This window comes from Bufo bufo, chromosome 5 (assembly GCF_905171765.1).
Source record: "Bufo bufo chromosome 5, aBufBuf1.1, whole genome shotgun sequence".
Taxonomy (NCBI): domain Eukaryota; kingdom Metazoa; phylum Chordata; class Amphibia; order Anura; family Bufonidae; genus Bufo; species Bufo bufo.
The window spans coordinates 161,279,240-161,292,590 of NC_053393.1; the positions used below are offsets into that span (position 1 = coordinate 161,279,240).

Sequence of the window (13,351 nt, forward strand, 5' to 3'; positions counted from 1 at the left end):
GGCGCATAAGGGGGGCTACTGGCTACTGGCACATAAGGGGGGCTACTGGCACATAAGGGATAAGGGGGGCTACTGGCACATAAGGGGGCTACTGGCACATAAGGGGGGCTACTGGCACATGATAGGAGGCTACTGGCACTTCATAGGGGGGCTACTGGCACTTCATAGGGGGGCTACTGGCACATGATAGGGGGGCACTCAGGCTACTGGCACATGATGGTGGGGGGCTCTTATTACTGGCACATGATTGGGGGGCCTCTATGGGGCACATCTTACTGGCACATGATATGGGGGCACATCTTAATGGTACATGATTGGGGGGCATCTATTGGGGCACTTATTACTGGCACATTATTGGGTGGCACTATAGGGACATCTACAGAGGCTAAAAAGAAGGGGTATTTTATATGGGGGCTCTGTATAGGGGCATTTTATACTAGGAGGTAGGGAAGGGGCCAAGCCAGGCTGCGCTGCCCATTTGTGGACTAGGGTGGCGGCAGTCGCGGGCACTGGCAGCCTGGCTGTCACGACCGTCACTGGCAATTTTACTTGCATCCCTGTTCTCTAAAGGGGCGGTTTTAGGGGGCGGTCCTAGGGGTGGGTAGGGGCGTGGCCAGGGGAGGGGGGGTGAGTTCCACCACCTTTTCTCTGAGAAAAAAAGCCCTGGTTATATGAGCTTTCCATTGTGTGCGAATTAACACCAAGACTGCAAAGTTGTGCTGTTTTGTGCAATTGCCTCAAGTGTGAATAAACACTGACGTTTTAAAGTTAAGAACTTGTATTTTGCCTCTCTACTGCACCTGCTTACCCTATCTACCAGAGCGAAACCCCACAACTGGTGGAGGATGCAGGCAAGAGCAGTGAGGCTGGCGTGAACGGCAATATTTTTTGGTTTCTGCATTTTTCAGGCACGGTTGTATGTCGTACATAAAACCAGCTGTATTACAACTAGTGCCCCACGACAAAATGGAGGCTGTTGTGACGGCCCTCATGGAGGCTAATTTGCAGCAGCGAGAGACAAACCTGCAGCAACGCGAGGCTAATAAGCCGCAGCAGGCGACTAACCAGTTGCTGCTATAGCACGTGATGGGTTTGCAGACAGCAGGAGCAACCCTGAGCGTCCACGATGCCTGGAAAGCAGTACGTGCCACGATTCCTAAGATGACTCTACAGACGACATCGAAACCTACCCGTCACTCAGGTCGTCGCTCCATCCCTGGCATCCGATTCCCAGCGGGTGTATTTAGACTTGCCGGACGATCAAGCGGCCGACTACCAAAAATTAAAAGGATGAGATGTTGGCCATACTGGGGGTGAATGTGTTTGTCCAGGCCCAGCGGGTACATCAGTGGGGATTTAAGCCAGCTGAGCCTGCCAGGACCTAGTATTATGACTTACTCCACCTCTTGTAAAAGTGGCTACAGCCTGATGTGCTGAGTCCCACTGCTATGCTGGATAGACTATTGGCTGATATGCTCTGGAGGGCTCTGCCACTCCCTATCCAGCACTGGATCGGCCAGGTGTCTCCTGGCAATGCCCTAGAAATGGTGGACCTGGTGGAGCGCTACGAGGCCTCTAAGACTGTAACAGGGGGTTCTTTTGGGAGGGGGCAGTCAAACCCCGTAAATCTCCATCCCAGACCCGGCGACTTGTACCAACCAAACCCACCCAGGGTGTACCCTCTACGGACCTGGCTCTGATAGTCTGCTGGCAGTGTCAGGAGCCGGGCCATGTAAGAGCTGACTGTCCCCATCAGGTGGAACCCATGGATACTAACTATGGCTACCGTCAGTCACTATATGCCAGGAAGCTATGTGCAGCAGCTACCCCAAAAACTCTAAACCTGCCTGTGCCAGGTGGATGTAGGAGACACTCCAGCGGAGGCTCTGCTGGACTCAGGGAGTCTGGTGTCCCTAGTAAGGGCTCTCCTGGTACGGTCAGCGGAGTATACTAGCCGGAAAGTCGGGGTCAAGTGCATTCATGGAGACTTAAAAAACGATCCCACCGCCCTACTGTCTCTAACCACAGGGGCTGGCAGATGGACTCACGAAGTGGCAGTTGCCCCAAATTTACACTACGAACTTATAATAGGGAGAGACTTCCCGGGCTTCCCAGCACTGTGGCCTGCTATGAGAGTGACTGATACCCATAAGACAGGGGTAACCCTAGCAGAGTGGCCCGACTCATGAGGTAGACCAGAACCCTGGGAACCTGAGACTGAAGGGCAGCGGTAGGGGTGACCGCCACTTTGGTGGAAGAGGGGGAGACAACCCTGCTAAGTGTGATGGTGGGAGACGTGGAGGACTTGCCACCGGGTCCTGAATTGGTAGACCTCAATGTCTCCGGGGATAATTTTGGTACCGCCCAATGTCGGGACAGAACCCTATCCCGCACCTGGGAAAATGTGTTAATAGAAGATGATGAACCACAACAACCTGGGGCAGAGTCAGTGTTTCCTCATTTTGTGGTTCATTAGGATATGTTCTATCAGGTAAACCAACTACGGGGTGAGCCTATTGAACAGTTGGTGGTCCTAAAGGCTTATCGCAAGCTTGTGTTAGATCTGGCCCACCAGCACGTTCTCGGGGGTCACCTAGGGCTGCAGAAAACTCAGGATCGCATTCTACAGCGGTTTTACTGGCCCAGCATATTCAAAGAAGTGGGAGAGTTTTCTAAGTCTTGCCCGACCTGCCAGATAACTAGCCCCCAGCCACATTTCCCTAGTCCCCTAGTACCTCTCCCGATTATCAAAGTACCGTTTGACCGAATAGCTATGGACCTCATAGGCCCAGTACCAAAGTCCGCTAGAGGGCATCAACACATCTTAGTCATTCTAGACTACGCCACTCGGTACCCGGAGATGGTGCCACTGCTACATACCTCGGCCAAACTCATAGCTAAGGAGTTATTGAAGATGTTTTCCCGAGTGGGACTACCTAAAGAGGTTCTGACCGACCAAAGGACCCTTTTATGTCCAAGGTGATGAGGGAACTCTGTTGTAAGTTGCTGCACATAAAACAACTACGGATGTCCGTTTACCATCTGCAAACGGACGGTCTGGTAGAACAGTTTAACCAAACATTAAAAATATGTTGAAAAAGGTAGTGTCTAAAGATGGGAAGGACTCGGCCCTTCTTCTGCCCCATCTCATGTTCGCAGTGCAAGAGGTACCCCTGGCCTCTGCTGGGTAGACACCCTCGCGGCCTCTTGGACGTGGCCAAAGAGGCGTGTGAACAACAACCCACTCCACATAAAAGTGTCATTAAGTACGTTACCCAGATGCAATATCAGATAGAGACATTGTTGCCTCTTGTTTGGGAGCATATGGAGGCAGCTCAGCGAGCCCAGAGTCGGGTCTATAATCGGCAGGCTCAGGTCCGGATCTTTAACCCAGGTGATCAGGTTTTGGTTCTGGTGCCGACCGTGGATTGTAAGTTCCTGGCTAGGTGGAAGGGACCCTACGAGGTACTCGAGAAAATTGGAGATGTAAACTACAAGGTACACCAGCCAGAGCGGGGAAAGCTGGAGTAAGTTTACCATGTGAATTTATCCAAACCGTGGAAAGATAGGGAAACCTGTACAGAAAACAGCCCGCGGCCGGGTTTTCTAGGGGAAGAGGTACCGGCCCCTCTGTCTGATGCAAGAGAGGAGGCTGCCACAGTAAAAATTGCTGACAGACTCTCCTCTAAACAGACTCAGGATGCCAGGGAGTTCGTTAGTCGGATCTCCCTGGACGCACTTCCATAATCCACCATGACATTGTCACTGAGCCTCAGGCAAAAGTCAGATTGAAACCATACCAGGTACTCGAGGCTCGGCGACACCAGCTAATGTTGCAGCTAGACGGCACCAGCTAATGCTGCAGCTAGATGTCATTGAGGAGTCAAAAAGTGAGTGGGCCAGTCCTATAGTATTGATACCCAAGCCGGACGGGACGTTGCGGTTTTGTAACGACTTTCGAAAACTTTATGAGGTTTCCAAATTCGATGCGTATCACATGCCCCGGGTGGATGAGCTCATCGAGAGGTTAGGACAAGCCGGGTATTTTTCTGTTTTGGACCTCACGAAAGGATACTGGCAGGTGCCCTTAACAGAGGCTGCCAAAGAGAAAACTGCCTTCATCACGCCTGAGGGGCTGTATCAATATAAGGTTTTACCCTTTGGTCTGCATGGCGCCCCCGCCACTTTTCAATAACTAATGGACATTGTGCTTCGTCCACATCGTCGGTACACTTGGGTTTACCTGGACGATATTGTCATCCTTAGTACCGATTGGGAAAGTCACCTACCCAAAGTACAGGCTGTAGTGGACTCCCTTCGGAAAGCTGGCCTAACCCCTAACCCAAAAAAATGTTCGATAGGGTTAGAAGAGACTAAGTACCTGGGGTATATCATTGGGCGCGGAGTCATCAAACCCCAAGTGAACAAAATAGAGCCGATACGGAATTGGCCCCGACCTGTCACCACAAGGCAAATAAAGTCATTCCTGGGAATGGTGGGCTATTACATGAGGTTTGTTCCCCACTTTGCTACTCTAGCCGCGCCCTTGACAGGGCTCTTGAAGGCACGAAAATCAGTGATGGTTCGCTGGGATGATCGGCCTGTGTGGGTCACCGGAGGGAGTTTGTGGTACAAACGGATGCCTCCGAAGTAGGCCTCGGTGCTGTACTATCTCAGGAAGTCAACGGGGAGGAGCATCCTGTTGTCTTCCTAATGTGACGGTAATGTACACTACACACAGGGGGGAGGATAGTGACCACTGCGCTCCACCCTCACCCCTGGCCCTGCCTACTTGCCTCGCAAGTCCTAATGACAGGGGACAACTAGACGGCAGTCCCTAACTTAGGATACGTGCTGGGAAGACAGACAAGACAAATAACGGAACGTGAATGGACCGGGTCAATACCTAGAGAGCTACGCAGTACTAAGGAGTGAGCAGAGAATAGTCAGGAAAAGCCGAGGTTAAATACCAGGAGAGAAACAAAGTACAACAGGAGTCCGCAAAGAATCGTCAGGTGGAGCTGGGGTCAGGATACCAGGAGAGATGCGCAGTACAGGAGGAGCAGGCAGAGAATAGTCAGGGAACACAGGATCAGGTAAGTATGCAGGAACAAAACAATCACCAGATACCTAAAATTAACAAGCAACCTGTGGCCAGCAGGCTGCCTGTATTATAGTGGGGAGTGAGGGTCATGTGACGTGGCCAGCATCACATGACCGACAGACCAACCAGTCGAGCACCGAGTGATCAGCTCGGCGCTCAAGGCAGACCTAGGAGCAGGGAGCCTCCCAGCTAGCAAAGCTGCCCTGGGAACAAGGTCAAACACAGATCCTCGCTCCCGAAGCTAAGCAGCAGGTCTGCGGCTGATGGGAGACTGAGTGCGCCTTCGGCACCCCGTTACACCTAAGCTGCAAGCTCACCCCAGCCGAAACCAGATACAGTATAGTGGAGATATAGTGCCTGGCTTTCAAGTGGGCACTCAAGTCTCTCTGCTACTATTTGTTGGGGAGAAAGTTCCACCTGGTGACCGACCACTCCCCTCTCAAGTGGATGAGCCAGGCCAAAGACAGGAATGCCCGGGTCACCAGATGGTTTTTGTCTCTGCAGAACTTTAAGTTCTCGGTAGAACACAGAGCAGGCCGGTTGCAGGGTAACATGGATGCCCTGTCCCAGGTGCATTGTCTGGCGTGTGTCCACCCCCTCAGGGTTGAACAAAGGTATGTTACACAGTGAGAGGTTGTGTCTGGCAAGGCAGGTATTTTCCTCTCAGCATGTGCTGCTGGGTTGGTTTCCAAACAGGTGAGGTCAAATACCGGAGTTTAAGTGCCGGTCCAGGTTTTGGCAGCACCTGGCTGTCCTTAAATAGGCAGCTGGGCTCAGCAAAGATGTCTCTGTTTTCGGGATCTGAGGCTTTGTGCCGTACTGGAGGGCTGAGAGCTGCATGCTGGGGAAACAGGCCCCCTAAAGCCTGCTGTGGACTACTGGAGGCAGAACTGCCAGCAAAGTGACTTGTGTTATATGAACTTTCCATTGTTTTGAATTAACACCAAGACTGCAAAGTTACGTGCTGTTTTGTGCAATTGCCTCAAGTGTGAATAAACACTGACGTTTTGAGTTAAGAACTTGTATTTTGCCTCTCTACTGCGCCTGCTTACCCTATCTACCAGAGCGAAACCCCACAGGACTTAGAGCGAAATTGCTCTATTCCTATCTAATGCACCTGCATGAAGTCTTAGTCTCTACACATGTAGATGATACTAGCTACTCACATCCAGATCTTTTACCAGTTCTTTTTATATTTTGTAGATTGTCTATCCACCCATTCTAGAGTAATAATGCCACTTAATAGCCTTACATCAATTGGTACAGTTTTATTTAAATAGTGTATTGACCTGAATTATCCCACTGGTCACATAGATAATAACTATGATTTGTCATTCACATTTTGATTGGATAGTATATACAGTATATAAAAATCATGTCCCTTTGATTATACATGTTATGTTTATAATTGTCCATGATTGCCTACCCCATAATCATGTATCAAGCTAATCCACAGCCCACGCGATTTTATTTAACAACCACTTCATGATTTTATTTTATTTTATTTCTTCATGATTTTGTTTATTGATAAATCCATTTTATTATTCAATCCTTAGTCATTTTTAATTATTATTTTTAATATTTAATATATTTGTATGGGTGGTCAAAAGTTCATTACACTCATTCACAGGTTATCAATTCCCAATCATGTACTGTTTGTAATACCTACATTAATAATCATGATTGGATGCCTATTTTTAGTATGATCAGAGGTTAGTTCCTTTAATGTACACCCTAGTGGGGGCACCATGCACCTCATTTCCTTGATATGGCCAATCTCCACCTCTTGTATATTCAATCATGTAAGGTTAATCAATAATCATGTAATAAATTGTATTATCCTATTGAGTGGCCATCATATTTATGCTATTTTCACAATACTACTACTAATACTACTTTTCGGCCTGATTAATTGGAGAGAGAGAGAAGATGAGTGTGGGAATTCAGGTGGGGGAAATATAAAGAAAAGAGTGGACATATATTAATATAACGGCCTAACCGTCCCCGCTGCTATTACTGTTTTATTTATTCCACATTAATCCTGATCTATTAATTAGAGATAGTTCTCATTCATTTCATCATCCCCTTCCATCATTTTCTTTGACAGGCTTTCTACGACATTAAAGGAATGAAGAGAAGGTAAATCCTTCATTTAGCCCTAAGGGAGCCAAACATTTTAAACGGTAGATCCATTTGGTTTTCTCTTGTTGTAATTTTTTATCTATATTTCTTTGTCTGGGGCCCAGACTAATTTTACTGACGCCCCAGAATTTAGGACTACTCATGTCTCCTTTATGTACATTCTGAATATGTCTAGATAGAGCAGTATCAGCTAATGTGTTTACACTACCCAGATGTTTTGAAATCAGTCTCCTTAGTTCTTGTATGGTTTTACCAATATAGCACTTGGTGCAGCCACATTTAATGGCATAGACAACCCCGGTAGAAAAAAAACTAATATTTTTTTTAATATAATGCATTAAAAGTTATGTTTTAGCAAAAACAATTACAGGAATATGTGAAAATTAGGCAATTATTAGTCCAAAAGACTGTAAATAATACTAGAGAGACTGTTTATAAATAATGGTATAAAGTGCCTGCACATATGTCTTGGGTCTATGTGTGTAGTAGAGCCTCTCTAGTGTCACCCACGATGCTAGGGAGGCTCGTCCCAGTCCCCGCCTGCCATTGGCTGCTCCCCCCTGACACCGGATGTTTTCATCCGCGCATGGGGAGAAGCTGAAGCAGCAGTGCGAGGACCATGAGCGGCGCAGGGAGCGGGGATCCGGGTAAGTATATTCAATGTGGGGGGCTCGGCATATTGGGGGACATTTTTATACTCTCAGATAACCCCTTTAAAGTCACCTGGCTAAGGGGCTCTTGCACATTTTTGTGTCCGTGTTTCAATCCATAAAAAACGGATCTACAATATATGGGTATCTTCTGTGTGCATTCCATATTATTCTCACACCCATCAATCGAAAGAGCTATTCTCATCTACAAATACAGATAAGATAGGGCCTGCTCTATAATCTGCGGAGTGGCTACATGGATCTGTGATGTGTTCATGGCCCCATAGAAATGAATGGGTCAGTGTGCTATCCAGAATAAAAGTGGACAGCACATTGAAGAAAAATACGTTTGTGTGTATGAGCTCGGATATGTAGTAGGTTTACCTTGTGCTACCAAAGTAACTGACCCATTGAAGCAAGGACTTCACAAGTCCTCTGAAGGTGTCTTGTGATATCTGACACCAAGAGGTTAGCAGCAGATTAAGGACTCACTCACGCGGCCGTTGTTTGGCCGTTCCGCGCATTTAGGTCCCCAATGCACGGCACCATTCGTGCGGCTGCCGCAACGAATCCAGACCCATTCAACTTGAATGAGTCTGTGATCCGTGCGCACTGCAAAAAAAATAGAACAGGTTCTACAAACCGGATTCCAAAAAAGTTGGGACACTAAACTAATTGTGAATAAAAACTGAATGCAATGATGTGGAGATGGCAAATGTCAATATTTTATTTGTAATAGAACGTAGATGACAGATCAAACGTTTAATCCGAGTAAATGTATAATTTTAAAGGAAAAATACGTTGGTTCAAAATTTCACGGTGTCAACAAATCCCCAAAAAGTTGGGACAAGTAGCAATAAGAGGCTGGAAAAAGTAAATTTGAGCATAACGAAGAGCTGGAAGACCAATTAACACTAATTAGGTCAATTGGCAACATGATTGGGTATAAAAAGAGCTTCTCAGAGTGGCAGTGTCTCTCAGAAGCCAAGATGGGTAGAGGATCACCAATTCCCACAATGTTGCGCAGAAAGATAGTGGAGCAATATCAGAAAGGTGTTACCCAGCGAAAAATTGCAAAGACTTTGCATCTATCATCATCAACTGTGCATAACATCATCCGAAGATTCAGAGAATCTGGAACAATCTCTGTGCGTAAGGGTCAAGGCCGTAAAACGACACTGCACCACAAACAGGAATGCTACTGTAAAGGAAATCACAGAATGGGCTCAGGAATACTTCCAGAAACCATTGTCAGTGAACACAATCCACCATGCCATCCGCCGTTGCCAGCTGAAACTCTACAGTGCAAAGAAGAAGCCATTTCTAAGCAAGATCCACAAGCTCAGGCGTTTTCACTGGGCCAGGGATCATTTAAAATGGAGTGTGGCAAAATGGAAGACTGTTCTGTGGTCAGACGAGTCACGATTCGAAGTTCTTTTTGGAACACTGGGACGCCATGTCATCCGGACCAAAGAGGACAAGGACAACCCAAGTTGTTATCAACGCTCAGTTCAGAAGCCTGCATCTCTGATGGTATGGGGTTGCATGAGTGCGTGTGGCATGGGCAGCTTGCATGTCTGGAAAGGCACCATCAATGCAGAAAAATATATTCAGGTTCTAGAACAACATATGCTCCCATCCAGACGTCATCTCTTTCAGGGAAGACCCTGCATTTTTCAACAAGATAATGCCAGACCACATTCTGCATCAATCACAACATCATGGCTGCGTAGGAGAAGGATCCGGGTACTGAAATGGCCAGTCTGCAGTCCAGATCTTTCACCTATAGAGAACATTTGGCGCATCATAAAGAGGAAGGTGCAACAAAGAAGGCCCAAGACGATTGAACAGTTAGAGGCCTGTATTAGACAAGAATGGGAGAGCATTCCTATTTCTAAACTTGAGAAACTGGTCTCCTCGGTCCCCAGACGTCTGTTGAATGTTGTAAGAAGGGGAGATGCCACACAGTGAAGAAAATGGCCTTGTCCCAACTTTTTGGGGATTTGTTGACACCATGAAATTCTGATTCAACATATCTTTCCCTTAAAATGGTACATTTTCTCAGTTTAAACTTTTGTTCCGTGATTTATGTTCTATTCTGAATAAAATATTAGAAGTTGGCACCTCCACATCATTGCATTCAGTTTTTATTCACGATTTGTATAGTGTCCCAACTTTTTTGGAATCCGGTTTGTATTTTTTTGCAGTGCGGAGGCACGGACAGAAACACCACGAAAGCACTCCATAGTGCTTTTCGTAGGGTTCCGTGCCTCAGTTTCAAGTGAATGGGTCCACATCCGTAATGCGAAGTGCACACGGCCGGTGCCCACATATTGCGGACCTGCTGTTTGCGGGCCGCAATATGGGCACGGCTGAACAATGGCCATGTGAATGAGCCCTAAAAGTCCTATAAATTGCAATTTGGGGTCTGCATGAATCAGACTTGTTTTCCAGCAAGCTAGTCTCTGCTCCCCACATGCATCAATGAGCCTGACTGATCGCTTGCTATCAGAATACTTAAATAAGTTGTCCAAGATAATTAAAAATCTCTGACAACTCCTACAATTTAAAAAAATAAAATAAAATATGATATTCCCCCTTGTTTCTTGAGTGCTGTTCTCTGGAGCTGTCTACAGCTCAGGACGGTGATTGGCTACAGCAGTCACGTGCCATATCCAGGCATGTCACCACTGCTGATTGTAAACAAACTGTGACAGACGTGCGATAGCCCAGATAGGGTATTTGCAATAGTTTGGTTTAAAATGCTATGGTAATGTTTTACTTATATCGTGTAGAGTGGCACTGATACTGTGGCTAACCACTCTATTTCCCCCCTCTTGATAGGAGTGGGTTGGTCCGACTTCCTGCTAGAAGTGACAGCTAGCTAGGCTAGTGAGGAGACAGGGAGTATGTCTATCAGCTCCTGCTCCTTAGGGCCTTAGCACCAGAAATCCATCTCCACTGTGATGAACACTGCTCCAGAGGGACAGGAAGGTCCAAGAGCCACAAAATCCATCAAACCTACGGCTTTCCAGACAGCAGAGTGATCAGCTACAATCAGCTTTACAGACACTGCTGAAAGTTGGGGGATAACAAGTTAAGACACCAAGACCAAGTCTCTGCAAGGTGGAGGATTAACAAGTTAAGACACCCATCGCCACAGAACTGGATAGGCAAATCTGAAAGTCTGCATTACACAGTGGACATAAGTGCCAGCTTTATAGCTGTAGTAAAGAGGAATCAGGCACAAGAGAGAGACTTTGTCAGTTAGCATATTTCAGACCGCCATCTAACCAGCCACCATACCTCATCATCTGGCAAGACTACACCTTGTATTTATTATTGCTGGATGTACCGCAAGTTACCATTTGCACTCAGTAAAGAAAGTCGTTTGTTGTTCTCTAATGCCTGCGTGATTCCTTCAAACCACCTTTTTACTGCACCGAACCACAGGGAGCAATGGCCTGAGGTAGTACACCATGACACAACACTTCATCAGGCTCACTACCACTCCTATCCTCTGCACCGGCTCCTTAGGGGATTGCTGCAGAAGTAACCGGACCAGCGCTACAGAGAACGGGGTTCGAGAAGAAGATGTGTAGACCATGTTTTTTTTTTTTGTACATTGTAGGGGTATTTTCATTGACTTATTCTTTAGGAAAAATCACCTATGTCATTCTGACTCTTAAAACGACCTTCCCATTCTGTGGCTGTTTATCAGGTGAGGAGAGAGACACATGTCCTATTCTATACTGCTTTAAACCAGATGCTGTGATATCCCTACAGGCCCTAAGAGTTGTGTAGTATTAACATACAGTACAGTATATAGCATACATACCTTCCTTTCTTGCTTGGCCCATAAATCCCACACTGCATTGAGCACAGCAGAGGTAGCCAACTGTACCACCCCCTTCTCAGGACCAATCTGAAAATAAAATGTGTAAAAATATTTTTGGTTTGAAAGGAAAGACACAGAAGTACCTCTATATCGGATAGTTATGAGGGTATGTCCCTGTGCACTCCGGTACAATCTATTCCCCATTGATTTTTAATCACAGGGATCCTTAAAGGGGTTTTCCAGGCTCCTGATATCGATGACCTCTCCACGGGATGTCATTAATATCCAATCTGTGAGGGTTCACCACCCAGCACCCCCGTGATCATCTGTTCCCTGCAGCTACTGGTGCTGTAACTAAAACTTTGAATGGAACAGGAAGCACAGCTCCATTCAAAGTGCCAGTTTACCAAGCACATGACTTGCAGATCAATGCATCTTCATGGTAACAGACAGCAAAGAAACCCTCTATAGTCTGATCCTGCAGTCATACGCATTACTTTTTGTACCCTACTGTTTACAAGTCTAAAAGTATTTTAGCTTTTAAGGGGAGTTGTAACCTCTTATGACATGCAATTACCTACATTCTCCTTGCAATGATAATTTTGCAGCTTCTATAGTTATGACTATGTTGTACTATTAGTTTATTATTCCTGCTAGAAATTATGAATAAATTACTAGCAGTTTGCAATGAAGGTCCAGATGGGTTTCACCAGTTCGGGGTGTGTCCCTGCACTGGCAGCACTGATTGGTTAGTGTCGACAATGCAGGAACACCCCCCCAACTGGTGAAACCCAGGTGGACCTTCAATGCAAACTGCAAGCAATTCAGTCTTAACTTCCAGCAGGAATAATAGATGAATGGTTAAACATACAGAATTATTATTACATGTACAATGTTAGATGCAAGTAGTTGCTAAAACAGACATGTCAGAAGAGGTTACAGGTCACCCATATGTATGCCATTCTTCATAGGGATCTTGCCCCCTCGAGGGGTGAATATTTCCCCGTATGGTGGCAACATGTAACATGCGGAGTGCCTGAAAGTCCATAATATGGGTCCATTGGCATTACACGGTCCGTGCACACAGCATTGCCATGTGCACAAAGCCTTAGACTCTCAACATCTTGCAATAAGACCGTATGTATAATTAAATGTAGTACAGTATATGCTAAATAGCCTGCAAGACTGGGGCAAAAGGTGGCACGGACTCTTCATTCACATGGAAGCCAATGATGCTATAGATCAGTGGACTATGTTCACATTCGCAAACTATATGTTATTTATTTATATATATATTTACATTCCAAAGCATCTTGTTAATAGTCTTCGCTACACATCTCCTACAATTCCGCAGTCCTGATCAATGCATGCTATATACCATCTAACCATTGTGCACATGCTACTAAGTATACAGCACATTTACCACTAACTATAGCCTGAAAGCATGCATACCAACAAAGAATTTGTAACATAACTCTTATATGTAAGTCTTGTAATTGTCATATCATTAATAATAGGACTAGAGCCAAAAATTGTTGAAAGCTGAAAACTATGACATCAACAATATTGTTTTCAGAGATCAGGATGACTCAGAAAATCGAATTGCCTTTAGGGAAA

General features: G+C 46.1%; 1 protein-coding gene across 2 annotated transcripts in view; it reads right to left on the minus strand.

The window, feature by feature from the left end:
* Window positions 1–13,351, minus strand: part of ENOSF1 (enolase superfamily member 1) — a 66,767-nt gene that overhangs the window by 37,859 nt on the left and 15,557 nt on the right. For both annotated transcript variants that reach the window (XM_040431792.1, XM_040431793.1), the window contains exon 4: window positions 11,735–11,821. In XM_040431792.1, coding sequence (XP_040287726.1) covers window positions 11,735–11,821 — 87 coding nt within the window. The remainder of the gene's footprint in view (window positions 1–11,734; window positions 11,822–13,351) is intronic.